The 25,165-nt window shown below is 35.8% G+C and overlaps 2 protein-coding genes and 1 long non-coding RNA gene across 3 annotated transcripts; 1 reads left to right on the top strand and 2 right to left on the bottom strand.

The window, feature by feature from the left end:
- Positions 1-340: 340 nt before the first annotated feature.
- Positions 341-1,441, bottom strand: LOC143576788 (casparian strip membrane protein 1-like). Its single transcript, XM_077060813.1, has 3 exons — positions 923-1,441; positions 690-813; positions 341-556 (listed from the first exon to the last, which is right to left on the bottom strand). Exons 1-3 carry the CDS (start codon positions 1,225-1,227, stop codon positions 341-343), a joined length of 645 nt encoding a protein of 214 aa, XP_076916928.1. The 5' UTR covers positions 1,228-1,441.
- A 2,907-nt stretch (positions 1,442-4,348) lies between these two features.
- Positions 4,349-4,990, bottom strand: LOC143576782 (uncharacterized). The gene is made up of 2 exons (XR_013142996.1): positions 4,705-4,990; positions 4,349-4,555 (listed from the first exon to the last, which is right to left on the bottom strand). It is a non-coding gene; the product is annotated as an uncharacterized LOC143576782 (long non-coding RNA).
- Positions 4,991-12,958: 7,968 nt separating this feature from the next.
- LOC143577715 (G-type lectin S-receptor-like serine/threonine-protein kinase RKS1) lies at positions 12,959-24,114 on the top strand. The gene is made up of 7 exons (XM_077061474.1): positions 12,959-14,243; positions 14,536-14,661; positions 22,658-22,851; positions 22,935-23,145; positions 23,241-23,478; positions 23,564-23,711; positions 23,803-24,114. Exons 1-7 carry the CDS (start codon positions 12,959-12,961, stop codon positions 24,112-24,114), a joined length of 2,514 nt encoding a protein of 837 aa, XP_076917589.1.
- The last annotated feature ends 1,051 nt before the right edge of the window (positions 24,115-25,165 follow it).

The following is a 25,165-nucleotide window of genomic DNA, read 5'->3' as shown; positions in this document are numbered from 1 at the left end:
CCTAACTTTCGGTGTATGATTTGAAGCTTGGACTCATTTCTAAGTGAACTTTAATTTTTTAATTTTTGCTCGAGTTCATTTATGTTCATCTCAGATCAAACTTAACCAATCAAGCCTATCATTAGTAGCTCTCATATCTTTACACCCATATGAAATGAAATCTTTTTGTTTCTTTTTAAAGCGGAAAAAACACTATACGACAATGTGACTTTACCGATGTGTAACGACATAATTACCATTGGCACCAAATCCACCCAAACACCCAACCAACTACAAGTTGAAAGTACTGTAACAGAGAAAAACAAAGTCAATCTATATATTAAAGTGACACAATTTCCGGTTAGTTTCTTCGGAGAGCAGCAGCAGATAAGACCACCAAAACCGTCAAAATGAGCACTCCTAGGAAGGAACCCACCACTGCGCCACTAACACGTGGACAAAATTCATTGAACTGTTGGCACAAAGCTGGCCAGTTGGTCTTGGGGTTTCCATTGTGTGCCAAGTATACGATGGCGGCAGCCGCTGAGGCAGCAGCCATGGTCAACGCTAACGCTAGCTGAAGAACCAAAACGATATCGGTAAAAGAATGTGGCAAAATAGGCATGCACACGTTGCGTAGTTAAATATTTTTTTTTTGTTTTTGGACTTTGTAGTTGGTATAAAGAAACTATATTTAGGAAAATAGTTACCGTGTCAAAAATAAGGAGCAACATCCTAGCACCTATGATATGCGGACGAACGATGCAGACTATCGAGAAAGGTAAAGATAGCACGAGATACGCACATGTTATCGCGTTTCCTGCCAAGAAAAACCTGCATAAAAGCTCAAAAAAATCGTTTATTAAACATGTCACGTGTCATAATAGTCATAAAATAATTGAATATCTTCGTGTTATCTTTGAAAAAACTAATCATAACTTACGTGAATGTAGGGAAATCATCATAGCTAGCTTGGAACTGAAAAAACTGAGTAAAAAACGGGAGGTTTTGGTCAGTGGTACCCATAACCGCAGCCGCAACAAGAGTAGTAGCAATTGCACATATCCTTAGAATTAGATCAATAATGCCAACACCTCTCTTCCAGCCCGCAGCTGGCGGTGTTTGGCCAAGTCTCGTGGTGGATGTCGCCACAACCGGTGGTGCACCTTTTCCTGACTTAGAGGACTTCACTTCCCTTACGGGGATCGCGATGTCACCACTGTCTTTTCCCGAACGACTTAAATCCATTGAGGGAATTAATTTAACTAAAAATATTTATAAACTGAATGGCCTTGAATTTGTATGAAGAATGCTTGAATGAATATTAGCTGTGGATGTTGCGGTATATATATGTATTTATGTATGGTATAATATATCTGGTGTGTTCGTTTTGGTTGACAAAGAGTAAGTAAAAAGTGTTTGTGTTTTGAGGATTAAAGAATTATAAGAGGGGAGTTGTTTCCATTGCTAACTAGTTCCACTTCAACGAGAAGAAAAGTGGTTAGAAGTTTATTATAGAAAATGAAATTTTAAACTCTCATATTATATATGAGACGATTTTGTTTTGGTTCATTTAATTCCTAGCTTTTCAACCCGTGTATTATACGGGATTTGTCAAATAACAAAAAAAAGTGGTTTGGTTCGTTTATTTTTGATAAAAAAAGTGGCTTGATTAATTTATTTTGTTAAAAAAAGGTGGTTCGGTTGGTTTATTTTTGTTAAAAAAAGTAGTTCAGATTGTTTATTTTGTTAAAAAATTGGTTCAAATCGTTTACTTTTTTTTTATAAATAGCTCGGTTCGTTTAGTTTTTTTTTTAAAGTAGCTCGGCTCAATTATGTTTGACCACAGAATTAAGTAAATGGGACATAAAAAAATATTATTTTATCCCTAGCTTAATGGAAAAAACAAACATGGTTAACGAAAAGTATTAAAATAGCATGATTTTGGAAACGTCATATGCTGATTTTGCAAGAAATTTTTAAAAAAAGTGCTAAAGCTGCGTAGTTGGTTAAACCTAATATATGAAAATGACAGTTAATTGAATAGAAAATGAAATCCACATTATGTTATAATCTAATTGACAAAATGGTTTTGACTCATGACCTATGGATTGCTATAATGAATTAAATGAGAGATTTGAAATTAGGAGAAATGTAAACTTGACATATAAACTTCAACATTTTCTTTTATTAGTATAGCAAGATATCTATCATAAAGACTCGAACCAATAATGTAACCAATATATGCAACCCATTTTGACCTGACCTTTTTTATGTGATCCACCCTGACCACACCCGTTTTTTGTCTGACGCACAAAAAACTCTAGATCAGCTAGCTCCTCCTGATGCCGATGATGGGTGAGCTATTAATCCTATTGAAATGTTGTCTAAACACTCTAGTCATAGAAGACCAAGTATGACAGCAAAAGTGAAAAGGACCCTCGTCCTTTAACGAGTTAAGAAGACGAGTACAAACATGGAGCCCAAAGCCTATAAATATTGGGCTGAGCTTAAAGATGCTTTTATTTATAATTATAATACTTTGATTATTATTACTATTATTATTATTATTATTTATTTATTTATTTTTTATAATTTATAAAAACCTAGCGGTTGAACATCTCCGTCACCTCTCTTCAACAATCAACGTCATTTAATAACGTTTTAATGCCACATTTTATTTAAGGGGAAATTCCAACATGTCCCTTTTGAAGGGAGGGATTTGAGAATTGTCATCAAAATGAAGGAATTCAAGAAATGGTCCTTCAAACTCTTCGCAGCAATGTGTGGTTCGGTAGCACAAGGAGGTTTTTTTGTCTAGCAAGAAACGACACCTGTCTCAAAGAAGTCGGTATGACGTGTTTGCCAAATATTTAGTTGGGCTGCATAAATTTATGTTCTCATATTTGGCCAGAACGCATAGATGATTTTTCAAATTATAGATTGGGACATATAAATTTTTCTAACTTTTGGACGGACGCACAGATTTTTCAATTTTTTTGTTGGGCCGCCTTTTTATGACATGTGTCCTCTTCTTGTGAGAAAAAAAAACTCATCGTGCCGACCAAACAGCATGTCGCTATCGACGTGTTAGGAGGTGGCAAAACTGAAATTCGATTTTGAGGACACAAAACAAGAATCTCTGTCCCAAAAAAAACATGTTGGGGATCTTCCTACTAACTCCATCTCTATAAATTAAGGCTATGAATGGGAACACGTCCTTTTTTTGCATGGTTTTGGAGTTGTAATTTGGTTTTGGTGATTGCTTAATTGGTGTATGAGTCAGAGGTTTTCAGATCTGGTTTGTGGTGGAGACGCTTTGCTGTTTCCTTGACTGATTCACCAACCGTAATAACTGTTTATTTGAAAGCATTATTATGCAGTTCGGTGAGACATAAAGGCACCCTCATGACACCAAAAACATCGGAATACTTGTGCGGTCACAAAACCATATTAATGGCAGCAAAATTTGTTGAACCGGCAACCATCATATTCAATGAGAAAAAGACAGTTCTTTTTCTATGTAAGCTCGGGACCCGACATTGATTATCGACTCGTTTACATGCCACAACAACGTTACCGAGCTACCATTTTAAGCTAAACCTTAATAATCTCGTGACATTAATTAGAGGCGATGAATTGATAGTTGGAGCAAGTGGTTTCCTACAAGAAGGTATTCTTATCCGTTGTTTGATGATATGACTGATGACACTGAATTAATTTGTAATGATAGTAAGGTTTATGAAATAAGAATAGTCTTGACTCTTTAATGAAATGAACTCCAGACCTATACTAACTCGTATATTTTTAAGTGAACCGAAATTATGTAAATTCTTTGATTAGAGTAAAGTTAGCAACGTAGTATATAATGAGTGATTAAATTATTAAAAGAATATTATGTATTTATAGTTAAATATTTAAATCCAATTAAGACTTCTTTGGAGAGAGGACATAACAATTCATAACTAAAGCATATTATACAAATAACAAACATATTATAACTAAAGAACACTTACTTGTTAACTAAAGCATATTATACATTGGAATTACATAAATATATAGCAGTTTAAAATATATATCTCACTTGGCACTCCACATAACACAAAGCTAAACATTGACGTATTGTTTAGACATACAAACAGTTGCAATAAAATAAAAGCACATGCCTAAAAGCTAAGATCACATCACGGGATGCCGATGATAGGAATGAAGGGAACATAATAGCTAGACGGTGCCAATCCCCATTCTTTCGGTAGTGGTAGATCAACGGTCTTTGACGCCCCAATATTCTTTCCAGAGGCATCGCTACGAGCCCGACATTTCCCATCATTGTTTTGTGACAAAGGGCAAGATGTATAGAAGCTCAATGGTTGAGATGTGGTGTAGGAGTCAGTCTCATGGACCTTCATGATGCTAGTGATCATGCTATTTTTAGAAATGTAGAGTTGTTTGGGTCCACCCAAGATCTTGGCTTGGCAATTGCTTGATGGTAGTTGTGCCTCAAACACACCATGCTCATTGGTTGTAGCCATGGCTAGGTTCTTCACTTGGTTGCACTTGACTAGTATCTTTATACCTGTGGGCATGGTAAATAAATTAGTGAGAAGTGTGCTTTAGATGTACCGAAATTAAAAAAATAAATAAAAACCAAAGGTAGCGCGTACAAGTATGCAAGCCAAAAATATAAGTTTTAAGAGCATTTAATTTCTCGTCAAGAAACCGAACCTGCAAGGTCAGAACTGGTTGGACAATCGAGACATGTAACAGAGCTTTTCAATAGATGACACATTGAGAACTCGATCATTGAAAGAGCCAATGCACACACGATCAGTCGATTTATGATCATCTTTGCAGCCATGATAACTTAACCAAAGCACACAAATAATAAATTATATAAAGCCAAATAGTAGTATAAGATGTAACTATAGAAAATGGATAATAAGGGGTGCATATATTTATAAGGAAAAAGATGTGATCATAATAAATAAAAAGGGACCCAAGACCAACAAGGGCAGTTGGATTTATAAATATGTATAGTAAGTTAATTAACTATAGAGCCAACAACTTTTTTTTGAAAAAGATTAAATTTATGTTTTAACAAATGGTAAATATTAAATATAGATGAAGACCAAGAAAGTATACTATGTTGTATACCATGTAGGGATGAGCAAAATTCGGTATGGTATCGGTACCGAACCGGCACCGGTACCGAAATCGGTACTGATTTGGTACTGTCGATACCGAATCGGTACCAAGGTTTTGAGTTTTCGAGACCTGTACGGTATGGTACGGGACTGGTATTTCCCGAATTTTACCTTAAATACCGGTACCGGTATCGTACCGAACATTTTGATACCGGTATCGGTACCAAAAATTTGCGATTTTCGGGATCGGGATTTTCGATACCGGTACCGGTCAGTACCGGTACGGTACCGAGCTTATCCCTAATACCATGTTTCGATATGTCCATTGTTTGTGGAACTAGTAAAGTAAATACAAATTTGTATGCTATGTTGTATAATGCCATCATCACTTTTGTGGAATTATGGTTAGGATGTTTTTTTTTTAGTAATTCCTTCTAGGCGGGTCGGGTTCGAATCCCAGTTTATGTGCGTGCTATGAAGTATGGGTAGCACCACTATAAAGAGGATTCGAAGTTAGGTAATGGTATGACAAGTGTTATGATCTTTTGAGAGACACTGTTACAGCAGCGACAATCACCTTTAAAATAAATACTATGTTGTATGATTATCAAGATAATTCTCTTAATATGAGATTACAGGCTAGCCATATAATCATGGGACCCTCGGTGCAAATTTGATTAATTAGATGAGAGAGAGTTATGAATATTCGGAAAAAAATAACGACTGATATGAAATTAGCATTAACTATATGTGATATGATATCTTGACTAGAGTACTTGTCTCACATATTCGAACAGCTTAAATGTAATTACCACCAGAATTTATGAGTTTTATATATGAGGGCTAAAAATGTATAAACTTTAGCTGTGAATGAAACCGAAAAATCACACCGAAATCATCAAACCAAATATGTATAAACTACAAATGTATAAGCTTAAATGTAATTACCACTAGCATTTATGAGTTTTATGTTTTCATAAAAACCGAACCGGCTTTGCGTGTATTTAAAACCGAAATAGTCAAACCACATCTATAAATTTTCATTTTTTATCTTGAATTTTAAGTAATTTATAATGATTTAATACATAATTTTGACCAAAATATTTTAGCCAAAATATATGATAATACTAGGTTTTATTCCCCGTATTACGGGAGTTGTTTTATATTTTTTGTGTTTTAATATTTATTTTTTGGATTTTAATTTTATTTGTTATAAGATAGTTAATAATATACTTAGGGTTTAATTATGAAAGAGTTTCACAAATAAATGATATGTTATAACCCGTTTAAACGTTTTCTGGGTTTGGTGACCTATGACTTGCTTAATTTTTTTACTATAAAATTGTTTGTTAATTATAAATAATATCGTTTTTATAAATCGGATATTAATTTTTAGTATATCCCCATTTTATAGGATTTTCAAAGCAAATATTTGGTAAGATTAATTTTTAATTTAATGAGATGTTATAACTCGTTTAAGAGCTATTTGGGTTTGGTGAGACCCATACCCGTGAACTCAGGTCAAATGCATGAGAATTCTCCATTTAAAAATCAAATAATCTGATAGCTTCCATAAAAGGGGGGAGCGGCTATATCGTGACACATAGGATTTTAAAGCTTTCGTTTATATATATTATACATTCAATGAAATACTAACATAATAATTTAGGCCCAAAATCATTAATAATTTTGGCCAACTATTTTTTCTCTGGCCCAAAATTTTCAAGCTCACATGATAAAAAACTGCAAAACGTACCGAATACAAGTGAAACGTTTTCAAAAAACTTGCAAACTAAACCGATCAATTTTCAAAAACTTAAAGAATCAAAACCGAATGATTTCAAAACGAACAATTTTAAAAAACTCAAAAACCCTTTGAATTTAATTTGCATTGTTTCTCTCAAAATTTTTAGTAGTATATGATGTTAACTAGGATAGAGCCCGTGTGATACACAGATGGTTAAAAAATAAAACAAAAAACAATTTAATAATATACATAATAACATATCTAATGGATTAATAAGATATAAATAATTTCCTAAAATACATAGATTAGTAAGAATAATTTGTATTTGTATTTAAAAGAAATCAAAATGGAAGGTTGGGAATTTATACCAATTAAGAAAAAGAGAAAGCTAACATCAATTCATCCTAATTGAGTTGGTAAGTCATAAACATTTTAAAAACAATGTAATGAGTTCGATTTTCACTAACAACATATTTTTCATTTTATCATTCATGAAGAGGGAAATTGTAAAAATGAAAGCTTATACACTTGCCGTCTATGTGAAGGGTCTAATTGAATGACATATAAAAAAATGATGTTGCTTTAATAGTATAAATAGATAGATATTTGTTGTATTAAAAGTCTCAATGGAAAGGACCAATATCGCTAGGTCAAGTTAATACAAATACAAATCATATAAACAAACTCAATTGATCATTAATTCAATTTCAATTCATGATGGGCTCTCTACATGTTTAGTTAACATCAAAAGAACTCTTAAAAAGTTTTATCTCTATACTATATATATAATACATGGGACATAAGTAAATTAAAAACACATACCTTTTAAGTAATTTACAATTTGTAAAGCATAAGATACACCTTATATAGTATGTAAGGTAGGGCAAATTTGTTCGTTACAAATTATGCATAGAAGTAGTTTCAATATTGCCTCCAACTTTACTTAACTTTTGTAAATTTAAGAAATAGTTACAACTTTGAACCTTCATCTTTACCCATGTATTCCTTTTGATTTGATTGTAAACCAACTTCCCACCAACGATTTTTCAACGGCTATAACTTTTTCATAAGCTAATATATATATATATATATATATATATATATATATATATATATATATATATATATTTAAAATTGCACTATAAAATGAGCATTTTATTGTCTTTAATTTGGGTATAGTATTGCTGTAGTTTTTTTCAATTAAAAAAATTAATACGGTACGTATGAGTGTTCACAATTCGGTTTTAGCGGTTTCTTTGTTAAACCGTGAGCCAGACCGTTGGGTCGAACTTTTTATCATTGAAAACCGAAATTGAACCGTTGAAAATTTAAACTGAATCGTTACAAACGGTTTGGTTTCATGCATTGAGCTTCAATAATAAGTTTCCAAGTCATGTTCAGTTTTATATGGCCGATTTTCGGTACAAACCGTAAACCAAACTGTTTGCTATGGTTTGAACATTCAGAAACCGGCTGACTAAAAGTGGTGATTGGTTTAAACGCCTTCAACATTTCAAACGAACCTTGAACCTCCATAATTGTTAAATGATTACTAAGATTTTTGTATCCGCCGTATCGCGTGGACACCTTTCTAGAAAGTACACAAATATGCTAATTACATTGATTTTAGAAAACAAAAAGTATCATGGTACATCATGTCTATGAAGCATACAACTAATCTATATCTATATATGTAATAAATCCACACAAAAATTTATTAGATGTAATATACCTGTAATAAGTATGCACATGTGCGTGTAATATAAAATAAAAACCTATAATAAGTTAATAACTTAGGGAGGGTCATCTTGAGATCTTTGATATCTTACTCATCAATGCCGGTGCTCTCAACTGTCTTTGAGGAAGCTCTATTAGAGGGCCCCACTTGCTGTGATGCTCTAGTCATTGATACGATAGTTATGATTTGTATCCTACACTGAAACTTACAATAAATTTGTAAATATATTTACCAAAACCCTCATGAATAAATATAAGAGTTGGGTTGTGCGGTCTGTGATACGAACCAGAGACTATGCAACATTTATTTATGCATTGTGAAGGCATAAAAAACATTTGGGCAATTAATTTTGATTGGGTGAAGCTACCTTAGAGGTCTGATTTGAGTCGATAGAAGAGATTATGGATTATCCGAGCAAAATCATCCAATGCAAAGAGAAGTGTTGGGCGGTTCAGTCTATTTTGGCGACGGCATGTTGGATTATTTGGTTGTCGAGGAATGATGTATTCTTCCATAACACACTGTCAATGTCCAATATGGTGTTTGAAATCAAATCGGTGTCTTTCTTGTGGGTCAAACGAAGGAGTAAAATGATTAATCTCGACTTGGAGAAGTGATGTCGGTTTAATTTCCTTAATTTCCGTTTATAAACTTTGTTGTTTAGCTTTTCCGTTTTTTCTTTTTTCGGACTACTTGCCTCTTGTAAGTGGTTACTCTTTGTTTTTTTTTAAATATATTTGGCTTTTAAAAAAATATATAAATGCACCACCACTGCAAGTTGACTATAATGACTGTAACAACCGTCGTAAATTTATCGTTAAAAGCGTTTTTCATTAGCAGTAACCAGTGTCATCGTTAACTTTTTGTAACGAGAAAAACTCGGGTCAGGTACTGGTGAACATTCCTTGCATTGCTAAATCGTTGACAGAATATTACATATTTATATGGTTGTATGACCAAATTCAAAGCGAATTCAAAACAAACATGTAGAGAAACAGAACGAGTGAATATGCAAAATTAATATAGATCAAAACCTACAGAATTGAAGAATAACAGATCATTACATTTAACAATGTTCATTTCTTTTATTACTACCTTTACCCAACAAGTACATTTGTATTCCAAAAATACTCATAAAATTAGTCGCATAATTCTAAAATCTATATTTTAATCAAAATAAAAATCAAATTTATTTAGTTATAAATTTCTGAAATTATAGATTCAATAAGATAAATAATATTTAATTATTTCAATAAATCAACTACTATTATAAATATATTTTACAAAACCCAGTCAAGTACTTAAAATTTAAAATGATTTCAAAAATGTATTTAACGGCCCAAGGTGCCTAAGTGGGTTGGTGAAGGTGCACAAAACCAGTTTTTTCCCAAACTGACCCAGTTTGGTCAAAATCGGTTTGACCCAAACCGGTTCGGTATAGGAACAAGAGAGATCGACCTGGTCCAGCGGTTTGGTTCGGTTTAAAACAGATTAACTGGTTTAAACCATTTTTTTTCAAACCGATCCGATTTTAAAACCGGTTTAATAGATATAAAGGGAACCGGTCCGGTTTACACCTCTATCCTAAGCCCCTAACGTGCGGGTACTTTCAACACAGTATTTTGTGGCCCAAGGTGCAGCCCAGGTGGGCTGGTAGAAAATCCATTAGAGAATGGGGGCAATTGTATAAACTTTTTAAATGCATATTTACTTAACTTTCAATTGCTTATTTCCAACTTCTTAGTTATAAAAATGGAAAATTCACCCATTTTAATTTATTTTAACTAAAAATAGTTTTTACAATAACTATTAATCCTTAATTTGGTGTGCTTTCAACCAAAAACCTAAACCCCCCAAAAAAGTGTAATCCATAATTACTTTTATCTCTATACCCTCTCACTACAGCTGTTATTAAACCATTGTTATAGTGTTATAGCCTATAGGATCAAAGAATATATATGGTGATACAATTTCTGGCTGATCCACGCGTTAGCCCAACAACACCCTCTTGTCCTGTCCAGCAGGCCCATTTTCAGTTGTTAAAGCTAGGACTGTTCATGAGCCGAGCCGAGCCGAGCCGAACCGAGCGAAAGCTTGCTCGTTGCTTGGCTCGTTTACAACCGAACCGAACGACTAAAATTCGAACCGAGCGAAAAACGAAACGAGCCAAAATTGAATCGAGCATTTTTCGACCGAACATCGAGCGATATCGAGCATTATTTAGTTCTTTTTCAGTTTAAAAAATTCAATAAGAAACAAGTTTGAATGTTGCAAATAATATGTTTTGTAAACAAATTAGTAGTTTTTAGACAAACGCAAAATATGTTGTAAATTTTTAGGAGATGGAAGTTTAAAGTGAGATATAATGAAAATGGAAACAAACTTTTAATGTTCAACTAATAAAAATATAAAATTGACAAAATATGAACAATTTAAAAGGGTTTAAAAATTGTATGCTTATATTTTATGTATGCACTCTATATATTTATATATTTGTTCATATATAATTATAAATAAAATAAGTTAAAAATATTCAAGCCGAACTGAACTGAGCAAACATTTGCTTGTTGCTTAGCTCGTTTACCAACCGAACCGAGCATAGCGGCTAGTTTACAATAGAGCAAAAAAACGAGCGAGCAATTTTCAAGCGAACGACGAGCAAGTTCGAGTGACGAGCGGTTTGGACGGCACTGTTAGCTCCAGCTTATTCTAATCCGTCAAGCCCACAACCATTTCTGGTATATTGGGTTCAGGACCCAACTCATCTTCTGATCCACTTCCCTTTATGAGATTTGGCCCACCAGGCTCAAATCCATTTGTTGACTTATCTCACTTTGAGTTTTGGCACCTAGGCCGTTTCATTATTAGTGGTGCACAAACCGTTTAACCGGTTATTTTAAAACTGTTATGGTCAATGTGATCAAAAGACCAATTATTGGCTGGCCAATAACCAGGTCGGGTGCTAACCTGTTTTTAGACGTACATAACTTATCCGGTATAACCATATCCGGGTAATAACCGGACAGGTTAACTTGTAAAAAACCAATATAAAAATAAAAAACCTACAAACCAGATTCGGTGCTCAACACCACAAAGCGGTTTGTAACCTCCGGGCTGAATCGGGCACTAACAGGATTCTTGGGAATCGGTTAGAAACTGGTTTTGGGCTCGGGTAAAACCCGGGTCAGGTACACCGTGTTTTTTTTTTGCGCACCTCTAGTTATAACTAGGCACTGCAGATAGAGGTAATCTTTTTTAATATAACCCGATCCAAGTTTACCGACGGATTTCCGTGGGAATGCTCGTAACTAATGCTCTCCCGCCAAATTGACGAAGTTTTGGATCTTTGTTGGAGATCTTTATTTATTTATTTTTTCAGAACGGCCACTTTCTTATATTTAGGCTACCGCACCCGTTGGAGATCTTTACTTAGTAGTGAATGAATTATTTTGTTTTTTCATGTTCTCATTAAAAAAAATTGTGTTGTGCCAATAACTCTTCCATGTGTGGTTAGATACTCATTTCATACTGCATGCATACATATTAGTTTGTACTGGTAATTAGTTTAGCTTGGTTTCTCCACAACTCCAAAGCTCGATCTAAATTAAACTTTATGATCTCCACCATAGGCCATGCATATTGAATGGTTAAATCAACTTGACCTCCGACATAGGTAATCTTGAATGACTAAATAAATTTGACCTCCACTAGAGGTTATCTTGTGAAAGAAACAAGATGTCATAATCGTCGAAAAGTTGGGAACTAGCATTGGACAACAAGATGTCAAAACGGAAGTCATTGTAAAATTATTAAGTAAATTCTGGTTGAATTTGTGTGCAGTCATGGAATTGTGGAAATAATTGTGGTTGATTTTGCGGGTTGAGTCGGGGTTGATCTTGGCGCTTGTTTCAGCTTGAACCGGTTTTGCAAGAAGTGCAAGGAGTTGAATCCATTGAGAAATATATAAAACTGAGAGAGAAAGATTTAAGATTTATGTGGAAAATAATATATGATTTGAGTTGATATAAATAGAGACTGATTTGTTTTTCAGATTATTTAAGAGCTGGACAGTTTAAATCCGACGAGATGCATATATAGATAGTTTATAGGTGTATTTAGAAGTAGATTAGTTTGCGGTTAAAAAAAAAGCTTGTCCTTCATTCACTTGGTCAACTCTCATATCTTTTCTCATCTTCATAAATACACCTCCTTTACTACTCTTTGCTCTTCATCTTTCACAATGTCACATCCTAATTCATTCAATTTTTGGGTAGGTGAGATTTTTATATATAGTATGTATGTAGGGTAGATAAAAAGCATCCTAGGAAAAACCTAAGAGAATTGATCGAAATGCATCGAGAAAGAGGCATTCTAGTATCTATGCTAATCTGTCTGGTTTTCCAGTTTTGCAGTTCTACCGACACCATCACACTCATCCAACCGGTTAAAGATGGGGATATTTTGGTCTCAAAGGGAGAAACTTTTGCACTTGGATTTTTTAGCCCCGCAAACTCCACCGACAGATACGCGGGTATCTGGTATAACAAGGTTTCTGAGTTAACTGTAGTTTGGGTTGCCAATAGAGACCGTCCCATCACCAACTCATCCGGTATCCTATCCGTTGATCAAACCGGGAACCTCATCCTTCATGAAGAAGATCAAAGTTTTGTGTATTGGACAACCAACGTTTCTGGAGTGGTGAATGATGTCTTTTCGGCTCAGCTGTTGGATACGGGGAATTTGGTGTTGTTTCAAGGTCTAAACAAAGAGGTTTATTCATGGCAAAGCTTTGATCACCCTTCAAATACGTTTCTTCCGAGTATGAAGCTCGGTTTAGATAGGAAAACAGGTTTGAACCGGGCAGTTACATCTTGGAAGTCTAGTGGGAATCCTGGTGTTGGAGAGTATTCATATAAAATGGAGTTCGTTGGGTCACCTCAGTTATTCCTGTCTAGAGGTATGACAGGAATTTGGCGGGCCGGATCATGGACAGGCCACGGGTGGAGCGGTGTTCCTGGGTTGCCGCCAGATTATATTTTTAACGTGACTTACGTAAACAGCAACGATGAGGTGACTGTTGTTTACTATGTCCGCAACTCGTCCATTTTTACTAGATTGGTCATTACTGATTATGGAACAGCGGAGAGGCTTACTTGGAACGAGGCAGATCGTAAGTGGATTGGGTTCTGGTCCGCCCCAAAAGACCAATGTGATGGCTATAACCATTGTGGTCCTTTCGGCTTTTGTGATCCATACGCATCAATAACTTTTGAGTGTGATTGCCTTCCTGGATACGAGCCACTTTCACCAGAGGACTGGTACATAAGGGACGGCTCCAAAGGGTGTAAGAGAAAGGTTGGAACACAGATTTGCAAGACAGGAGAGGGGTTCGTTGAGTTGACACATGTTAAGGTACCAGATACGTCGACGGCATTTGTGAACATGAGTTTGGGATTAAAAGCGTGCGAAGAGTTGTGCTTGAGGAATTGCACATGCATCGGGTATGCACTTGCTGATATTAGTAAAGATGCCGGGGATGGAGGTTGTATTACATGGTATGGCGACATGATTGATACGAGGAAGTTTTCAGATAGGGGGCAGTCTTTTTATGTACGGGTTGATGCAGCTGAATTAGGTGCGTAACCTATATTTTGGTTTTGAATCGTTTTATTTTTAAATGCATCAAAGATTTCAACACTGACTCGGATATACATAAGTTAGTGTCTACCCGCACACTACCAGTTTAACCCGTTTGCCAACGTGAATCAATGGGTCGACTGGTTGTAAGTGAGGTGAATCAAATGCAAGTAATACGAACTTCATAACTTACAAGATTCCCGAGCCTTTTTTTTTTCAATGACAATATTATCTAGAAGTAAGATACGGTTATATCAGTTGGCATAATCTTTCCTGTGATTGTTTTTCAGCAAAGTACTCATCAAAGAGGCTAAATAATACGCATCACCTATTTCTCGTACTCGGGATGCCAATAATTGTAGCAGTTGGGTTACTCTTGTGTACCTTGATGATTTGTTACAGAAGAAAGCAAAATGGTATGTCAAAATTTGTTTACTATTAATCAAGTCATATTTGGCTTACAAAGCGTTCATTCCCACAACTTGAAGATTGGTGTAGGTCCTCTAGATGAATCTTAAGACTTGACTGGGATCAATCCGTGTTGTTGGTTAGCGGAAATCACCAACGACACTCGGATCTCGGATCTTAGTTTGTTTGGTTTATTTTATAAAAGAGAGAAAAGGAGAGAAGTAGGTGAGAGAATTTTTATTTCCAAGAGTTGTGAAAGAGTTGGTAAGGGTTGTGGAGAAATAGGTAAAGTGCCCTTTATATAGGGTCCCTATTTCTCCAAACTTTACATAATAAACCTACAAAATAAACGTATCGAGTACGTACTACACCGACTAAAGCAAAATAAAACGACATATACAATCCTAAAAACAATATATAATATTGGCCCTACAATTGGGTCGTTTCTGTTCGTTGAAAATGCGTAGAAAACTTTCAATGGCGACATACTTTCGACAAAAATGATTTCATTGGATAATCGGTAGAGGAATGCTTATTTGGATAAATCTTTCCTAAACTTGTATGGCAAAAACTTTTCTTACGCATTTCCGATACAAAAATTTTCCTATGCATTTCATAATATTTTCCTTTACATGATCTTTCACAGTTTTTTCTATGCATGTCTAAAAGAATATGTTACTATGTATTTTCTACCGAAATCTTTTTATGCATTTCCTGTAGGAAACAGTTCGCGTATAAAAATAAAACACTTTTAATAAAATGATTACAATACAAGGAATTAAACCTATATAGGAAAGCAAGTAAATTACAATACGAATTACACTGGAAAAAATCAAAATTACAATACAATTGAAATAAAATAATGCAAGAAAGGTGTAGAATAGGAATGGTGTCGTTGTCTTTGTGGTCGAGGATCGTGTTTTACACGGGGCCCTTAAAACAAATTACGGGTCTCTCCTCGTTTTGTTTCCCAGGGTACAACGGCCTAAGCAATATGTACTGCCGGGGAGGGCTCTAGCACCCGAATAGTACCTTAAAGAAAATGATGAAGATGATCAAGAATGTTTGGAATTTTTTAAGGAGAAAATTGGAGAAAACACAAGAGAGAATGTGTTAATTTTTTGTGTTTTTTGTGTGCGTCTACAACCAAGCTCCCTTGGTATTTATACTAGTAGAAAGTTGAAACCATTCAACCATCATTAACCAAAATTTTAATTTTTTGACCAAATTAAAGCAACCATTAAGTTAAATTTTAATTTTTTTTATCAAATTAAAGGACATTTTAATGGCTTTGACTAATTGACTAACAACCTTGAATAAATTAATTCAAAGTTTAAACATATATAATTTTTTTTTTCACAAAAATTTTCCAACAATCCCCCACATGTGAAAACAAAACTTATTCATTTCCACATATTTTCCAACATCCCCCACATGTGAAAACAAAACTCATTCATTTTCACATTGAGATCAATCCATACATGCAAGTTTCTTAGATTCAATTCAACGGTTGAGCATTGCAGGATAGGTAGGTGTTACCCTTTGAACCTTTCTTTGTGAAGCATACTTAGTCTCCTAGCAGTGTGTAGACACGATGTCTTTGAACGTACCCCCATTTATGTAGACGACAATACACTTCACACAACACTCTTCCTGGTATGGCCAACCCCTCACTGTCGTGTCCTATTATGGTCCTGGAACACTAGCCTGGTTCTGCGAGAGCTCTAGGATTTTTGTCCCAAAATCCATTCGAACCGACCCTAGTTCTCTCTAACATAGGTGATTCTCACTCGAATCATTAAAAGCAATAGGTTTGTTGATTTCCACAAATCATTAACCTTTATTATGCTTATTCATACAACATGTGTCACTGATTGGAATGGACTAGGACGTGCGCACACGCAACGCCCTTTAGTTTGGTTGGAGTACTCCCCCATAGTGACCACCCTGGGTTTCATGATTAAGTTGTCCTATTGAACCTAGATCTTGGGATCTTTAGTCAACTAGGTTAGGTTTCCCTCATGTCCCCTTTTCCCACGGGCTTTAGTCCCATTCCTTTTGACGACTTGTTATCTAACTCTTTCTTAAGCCTTTTGTTAACGGGTTTGCAATGTTATCTTTTGACTTCACATAGTCAATCGTGATAACACCCGTTGTGAATACTGTGTTATGTCTACGTCGAATATGCCTTGATTTTCCGTTGTACATCACGCTATGGGCTCTACCAATCGTTGATTGACTGTCACAATGTATGCAAATAACTGACAAAGGCTTTGGCCATATTGGAATATCTTCCATAAATTGACGTAGCCATACCGCCTCTTCACCACATTTATCCAAGGCGATAAACTCTGATTCCATCATGGATCTAGCTATAACCGTTTGCTTAGAAGACTTCCAAGCAATAGCTGCACCACCAAGTGTGAATATATCCACTTGTTGATTTAGAATCTTTTATATCCGAAATCCAATTTGCATCACTGTATCCTTCGATCACAGCTGGATCTCGATTATAATGGAGTCCGTAGTCTCTTGTGTATCTTAAGTACCTTAGAACCCGTGTTATACTTTTCCACTGTTCCACGCTCGGATTACTAAAATATCTACTTAGCCTACTCACGGCATAAGCTAGATCGGGTCGAGTAGATGTCATAAGATACATTAGACTACCAATAATTCTTGAGTACTCTAACTGAGCAACACCCTCGCCTCTATTTTTAGATAGATAGTGGGTCGTATCAATTGGAGTTGACGTGACACGCGTGTCATTCTTATTGAATTTCTCAAGAATTTTATCCACATAGTGAGATTGACTCAAGATAAGACCATTTTGGGTTCTAGTAATTTGAACCCCAAGAATCACGTCCGCGAGACCCAAGTCTTTCATGTGAAACCTCGCTCTCAACATATCTTTTGTAGATTTAATCATAGTATCATTACTCCTAATGATAAGCATATCATCTATATAAAGACATAAAATCACATAACCTCCTGGCGTGTCCTTCACATAGACACATTTGTCACACTTGTTTATTTTGAAACCATTGTCAAGCATGACATGATCAACTTTAAGTGCCATTGTTTTGGAGCTTGCTTCAAACCATACAATGATTTGACTAGTTTACATACTTTGCCCTCTTTCCTTGGGGCGGAGAAACCCTCGGGTTGCTCCATGTAAATCTCTTCATCTAAATCGCCATTTAGAAATGCGGTTTTTACATCCATTTGGTGAATTTCAAATTTCGTAAGGCCGCGATTGCAAGAACCAACCTTATTGAGGTTATTCGCGTGACCGGCGAGTAAGTATCAAAATAGTCTAGACCTTCTTTTTGTCTATGCCCTTTGATCACTAACCTTGCCTTGTATTTATCAATACTTCCATCGGCTTTCATCTTCCTTTTGAATATCCAACGATATCCAAGGGGTTTACAACCCGGCGGAAGATCTACTAACTCCCAAGCATGATTTTGCAATATAGAATCTATCTTCGTTCTTAATTGCTTCTTTCCATTGAGGTGATTCTGCGGAGGTAACCACCTCGCGGTAGGTATTGGGCTCACCCTCAACCATGTAGCTCACAAAATCAGGACCGAAGGATTTTTCAATCCTTGGTCTTTTGCTTCGTCTAAGCTCACCTTCCTCAATTTCGGGTCGTTCATGTCTTTCATCATGAACAGTATCATCAATCACTCTTGATGTACTTGCTTCATCAACCGCTCCTCTTGATGAACTCGCATGTGTTTTCCTTAAACAGGGAAATAGATTTTCGAAAAAATCGTTGGTACTCCACTAAAAAATAGTGCCTTCATGTACATTGGGATTCTTGGACTCATGTACAAGAAACCTATGCACATTACTATAGTGTGCATATCCAATGAATATACAATCCACGGTTTTAGGTCCTATCGTTAGTGCCTTTGGTGGCGAAATCGTCACCTTGGCAAGGCACCCCACACTCGAATGTATTTGTATGAAGGTTTTTTACTCTTCCATAACTCATACAGAGTCACATCCATTTTCTTGCGGGGTATCTTATTCAATATATAATTGGCTGAGAGAATAGCCTCCCCCCCACAAGTCGTAGCTCACACCTAAGCTAATCAACATGGCATTCATCATCTATTTTAATGTACGGTTCTTTTGTTCTGCAATGCCATTTGATTGTGGAGAATAAGGTGGGGTACACTCATGTATTATGCCACTTTTTGCGCATATTTCCGCAAATGGTGAAACATATTCACCACCCCTATCACTTCGCAAAGTTTTTATTCTCCGTTTTTGTTTATTTTCAACCTCATCTTTATACAAGATAAACTTGTCTATTGCTTCATCCTTACTTGTAAGTAAGTATACATAGCAATACCGAGTACTATCATCAATGAACGTGATGAAATACTTATTTCCACCTCTTGTGGGAGTGGCTTTTAAATCGCACACATCAGTGTGGATTACATCAAGGGGTTCGGTTATTCGTTGAACCGATTTGAAAGGCTTTCTCGTTAGTTTGGATTCAACACATGTTTCGCATTTATATTTGAATCGATTTTATAACATGGAATGCTATTTTATTTAATTAAACGTCGAATTGAATTAAAATTTACATGTCCTAGTCTACCATGCCAAACACAAGAATTAGAATTTGACGACTCAATCATGTAAACAACAGAAGTTGCAATTTTATTCATAGAATTTTTTACAACAATTACATTCAATTTGAACATAGCATTGTCGGCATAACCCTTGCCGACAAACATTCCATTTTTTGATAAAATAAATTTATCCGATTCAATCACCAAGCGAAATCCGTGCTTGTTGAGCATCCATCCCGAGACAAGATTCTTGCAAATCTCGGGAACATAGAGAACTTTGGTCAACGTGAGCTCCTTGCCAGAAGTCCACTTCAAGACCACATCGCCTTCCCCCATGATGTCTGCAGTCGCTTTATTCCCCATGTAAAGCTTCTGGTCACCCGCCGCCTCTTTGAAATTCTTAAAGAGTTGTTTATCGTCGCAAAACATGGCAGGTTGCGCCGGTGTTAACGTACCACCCTTTGGGAGCGTCTCCCACAACGTTGACTTCCTCGATGAAAGCCGCTTCCTCGGTAATCATTGCCACGAGAGGAGTGCCATCCTCGTCCACCAAATGCGCGCCTCTTTGAAATTCTTAAAGAGCATGTAAAGCTTCTGGTCACCCGCCGCCTCTTTGAAATTCTTAAAGAGTTGTTTATCGTCGCAAAACATGGCAGGTTGCGCCGGTGTCAACGTACCACCCTTTGGGAGCGTCTCCCACAACGTTGACTTCCTCGATGAAAGCCGCTTCCTCGGTAATCATTGCCACGAGAGGAGTGCCATCCTCGTCCACCAAATGCCCGCGCTCGCGCTTCGGTTTCTTGCACTGGTTCGCCCGATGCCCCATCTCGTTACAGTTGTAACATGGTCCTTGGAAAGGTGGAGGCTTCTTTTTCACAATCCCTTTCATCACGCCAAGGTCCACTTTCACTTTCCCTTTGTTACCTTTGCCTTTGCCCTTGTTGCCCCCTTTGGAGGATTGACCGTACTCGACTAAGTTAGCCTTAGCGGAAACATCCACTAGGCTACCTTTTTGAGCTCTCTTATTGTCTTCTGCTATCCGAAGTCTAACAATAAGATCATCAATGGTCATCTTCTTTCGCTTGTGTTTAAGATAATTCTTAAACTCAACCCAACTAGGAGGCAATTTTTCAATTATCGCTGCCACTTGAAATGTCTCACTAAGTGTCATTCCCTCAGCAAAGATGTCGTGAAGTATAACTTGCAACTCTTGGACTTGACTAATTATAGTCTTAGAGTCAACCATTTTATAGTCCAAGAAACGAGCGACAACAAATTTCTTTGTTCCTGCATCCTCCGTTTTGTACTTTTTGTCTAAAGACTCCCATAATTCTTTTGGCAGACTTTATTGAAGAGTACACGTTATACAACGCGTCAACTAAATCGTTTAACACATAGTTTCGACATAAGAATTCTAAATGCTTCCACGCATCTACCACACTCAAAGTTTGAGCGTCGGTCTCCCCCTCATGTTAGTGGCCAGGGGAGCGGATTCTGTCAAGAACCTCGCAAGGTTCAAGGTGGTCAAATAGAAGATCATCTTCTGTTGCCACCGTTTAAAGTGCAAACCCGAGAACTTCTCTGGTTTTTCAGCGTGATTGGCCATGGTGTCACTCCTACCGTAACGGACAAAGGCGTACCGGTAACCTTGCTCGATGACTGTGATGCAATTTTTTCTGAAAAATAAACTATGCTAAGTTAGTTTTTCAGAAATATTAATAGTGGTCGCACTCACTAAATTAAAGTTACGCAAAACTTTTTAATCCGAACTCTCGAATTAACCCACCGAAGGTGTTCTAAGTCCAACTTTGAAGGGACCAAACAATGAGTTTTCCAAAAGTTTAGCGTTAAAAAATCTGAATTGTAACCGGTTTCCGTTTCTACGAAGTCGCTCTTTTGAATAGAAACGGAAAAAAATGTTTTTTTAAAAACACAACCGCGTGAAACAAAACTAGTTTGAGTCACACGAGAATGTTTTGAATACATGAACGGTGATTTTTAAAAATTTGTTTTAAGATTGTAGGAAACCGTTCGCGTATAAAAATAAAACACTTTTAATAAAGTGATTACAATACAAGGAATCAAACCTATCTAGGAAAGCAAGTAAATTACAATACGAATTACACCGGAAAAAATCAAAATTACAATACAATTGAAATAAAATAATGCAAGAAAGGTGTAGAAAAAGAACGGTGTCGTTGTCTTTGTGGTTGAGGATTGTGTTTTACACGTGGCCCTTAAAACAAATTCCGGGTCTCTCCCCGTTTTGTTTCCCAGGGTACAACGGCCTAAGCAATATGTACTGCCGGGGAGGGCTCTAGCACCTGAATAGTACCTTAAAGAAAATGATGAAGATAATCAAGAATGTTGGAATTTTTTAAGGAGAAAGTTGGAGAAAACACAAGAGAGAATGTATTAATTTTTTGTGTTTTTGTGTGTGTACAACCAATGAGCTCCCTTGGTATTTATACTAGTAGAAAGTTGAAACCATTCAACCATCATTAATCAAAACTTTAATTTTTTGACCAAATTAAAGGAACCATTAAGTTAAATTTTAATTTTTTTTATCAAATTAAAGGACATTTTAATGGCTTTGACTAATTGACTAACAACCTTGAATAAAATAATTCAAAGTTTAAACATATATATATTTTTTTTCACAAAAATTTTCCAACAATCCCCCACATGTGAAAACAAAACTTATTCATTTTCACATATTTTCCAACATTTCCTATACAATATTTTTCTATGACTTCGTTTTAAAATTTCCCATTTTTTGGTGGTGTTGGCCGAGACATATGTATACTCCTAAACCTCTATTAAGAATGCGTAGAATAAAGAATACTTGCTTGTTTAACTGGTTAGATTCTTAGATCACACGCTAATAATCCTGAGTAAGCTACTAGAAACAAAAAACTGAAAATCAGTTGGATCAAGTGAATTCAAAACTCACTTTTTTTATATTGTTTTCTTGATGATTGGTTAGCCTTTTCTAACCATCCAGAGTGAGTTAGACTCCTCTATAAGAATATAAAAAATGAAAGCGTTGGAACGAAACCAAACTAATTATCGTTAATTTGGTTCTTTTATTATTTATTTATTTTTGGTTTAAACCATTTTCAAACCGTAAAAACAATAATATTTTTTCACTTAAATTTGAATGCTACTTTTTGGTTTAAGTAAAAGGTGAGTTAACAGAATTTATCCCAACAATGAGTAATGAAACTGTGATCAGACCATACTATACCTAAAATTACATAAACCACTAAAAGTTTTTTTTTTTGTTTGAGTTGTTGCTGGGTGAGTCAAGTTTCATGGTTTAAGGTTTCCGACTTATGCTCCAAGAAGAAGAATGAAAGTCACATAAATGTATAATAAACTAGTTTTTGCTACCGCTTATAATTGTTTGATATAGCTAAGCGAAATGAAGGTGAAGTTGGGCCTAGTTTAACAAATAGTTTGAAAACCTTGGAAGCGTCTCCCATAGAAAAGGATATTGGCAAAACAGTGGATTTAGATGTGTTTGATTTGAATGCAATATCTGCAGCCACGAATAATTTTTCTCCTTTAAACAAGCTTGGAGAGGGCGGATTTGGCTCAGTTTATAAGGTAGTGTTCATCGATCTTGGCAATGACTGTGGCCTTTGCGTTTGAATATATTTGGTTTTTACTAATAAAATGAAATTACTTAGGGTAAGCTACTAAATGGGCAAGAAATTGCTATCAAAAGATTATCACAAAGTTCAGGTCAAGGGATGCAGGAATTCAAGAACGAAGTCACATTGATTGCGAAACTTCAACACAGGAACCTTGTCCGGCTTTTGGGATATTGTTTCCTTAACGAAGAAAAGATGTTAGTTTACGAATACTTACCTAACAAAGGATTGGATTCATTCATCTTTGGTTTGTTCTCTCACCGACAATTAAGTTCTCAAAATCCAACAAATTAATTTACAGAAGTTTATGAATTCTAAATATCCAATGTAATTGTGCCCTAGATCAAGAAAAGGCTTCTCTTTTAGATTGGAAGAAACGGTTCCAGATCATACAAGGGATTGTTCGCGGACTACTATATCTTCATCACGACTCTAGGCTAAGGATCATCCACAGGGATCTAAAAGCAAGCAATGTTTTGCTAGATATAGATTTAAACCCTAAAATTTCTGATTTTGGAATGGCAAAAATCTTTGGAGGGGATGAAGAAGAAGCTAAAACTCGTAGAGTTGTGGGAACATAGTATGCATAGTTCTTTGCTTTATATTAAACACAAATAAGTTTTAGTTTGCTGCACTTAACTAACTATGCCATAATATGATTGTAGCGGTTATATGTCCCCGGAGTACGCAATGCAAGGCTTGTTTTCAGTGAAATCTGATGTTTTTAGCTTCGGAATTCTTGTTTTAGAGATAATAAGTGGTAGGAAAAACACCAGTTACTATAAGGAGAAGTCTGTTAACTTGATCGGCCACGTAAGTAACTACATTTTGTCATATATTCTTTTTTTTTTTAATATTGTTCAACTCACCAAACATAGTTTTTAATAATCAACATCATTTCTAGGTTTGGGATTTGTGGGAACAAGATAAAGCTTTGACGGTAGTTGACTCCTCTTTAGGAGATTCTTTTGATGCCCGTGAAGTTCTTTTATGTATCCATGTCGGGATCTTGTGTATTCAAGAATTAGCTAATGATCGACCTACAATGACCGACGTAGCATTTATGCTGAGTAATCGTGAAGCAATGCTTCCTTCTCCTAATCAACCAGCATTCATCTTTAGACAATTGAATTGTGGTAGGGACTTACCATCAGCATCAGGTAGTTGTGTTGTCTCAGTTTGCAATGAGACCATCACCATACCTCATGCTCGATAATTTCACAAGATCACGCAATTAATCTCTTGAACAAGATACTAGTAAAGCCATGTAGCTCGAAAAACAGTTGGATCGTACCATGTTTGTCTGAAAATTATGCATGAAGTTTTTGGTAAATATTTATCTAATAGTTTGAACAATATGAATGTAATTGGTTGCAACATTGTACCTAATCAGTGGAAGGAAAAATAGTTTATACGTGGAGAACTCAATTTGGCAGGGCATGCAAGTAAATAAATGTTATGTGTGTGTGTGTGACAATTCATCCCATAATTTTTTTTATCATTATCAATATCATTTTTTGGTTTGTTATATGTGGAAATAAGAGAAAGCTTTGCTAATAGTCAAATTATCTTTAGGAGACTCATTAGATGCCCGTATAGTTCTTTTAATTTATGTACCTATGTTGATATCTTGTGTGTTGAAGAATTGGCTAGTGATCGGTCTACAATGTACAATGAATGGGTAGATTTTATGTTGAGTAATCATGAAACAACGCTTCCTTCTCCTGATCAACAATCTTTCATCTTTACACAACTAAATTATGGCAGGAACTCACCATCAGCATCAGCTAGTGGTGGTGTTTCCTTCGATAATGAACACATCACTATCCTTCATGCTTGCTAATTTCAGAATATATATCTCATAATTATATATATTGATAAATTTTTTCATGGTTTGGTGCCATAATTTTTTTAATATTTTATTAGTTTTGTTATGTTTTTATTTCAATCATTTTAATGTTAAACAATACATCTGAAGAGGTATGTACCCGCCTCAACACCGAGCAAGGCGGGTCAACCCACAAGATAAAGACATTATGAAGGCACAAAGCCAAAACCTATGCGCATGGCGCATACAAAACATGCTCAGGCATCATATGCCCAGGCATACATATGCTCGCGCATCACATATGCGCGCGGCGCATCAGAGCGCGGCGCATATCACATGCTCGTGCATATCACATCTGCCCAGGCACACATATGCTCGCGCATCACATATGCACGCGGCGCATCAGCGCGCGGCGCATATCACATGCTCGTGCATATCA

This window comes from Bidens hawaiensis, unplaced genomic scaffold, assembly GCF_021521415.1.
Source record: "Bidens hawaiensis isolate Kalapana, Puna unplaced genomic scaffold, B.hawaiensis_p1.1 tig00001461_1, whole genome shotgun sequence".
Lineage (NCBI taxonomy): Eukaryota > Viridiplantae > Streptophyta > Magnoliopsida > Asterales > Asteraceae > Bidens > Bidens hawaiensis.
Note: the sequence above shows the minus strand (reverse complement) of the source record. Positions and strands in the feature narration are given on the sequence as shown.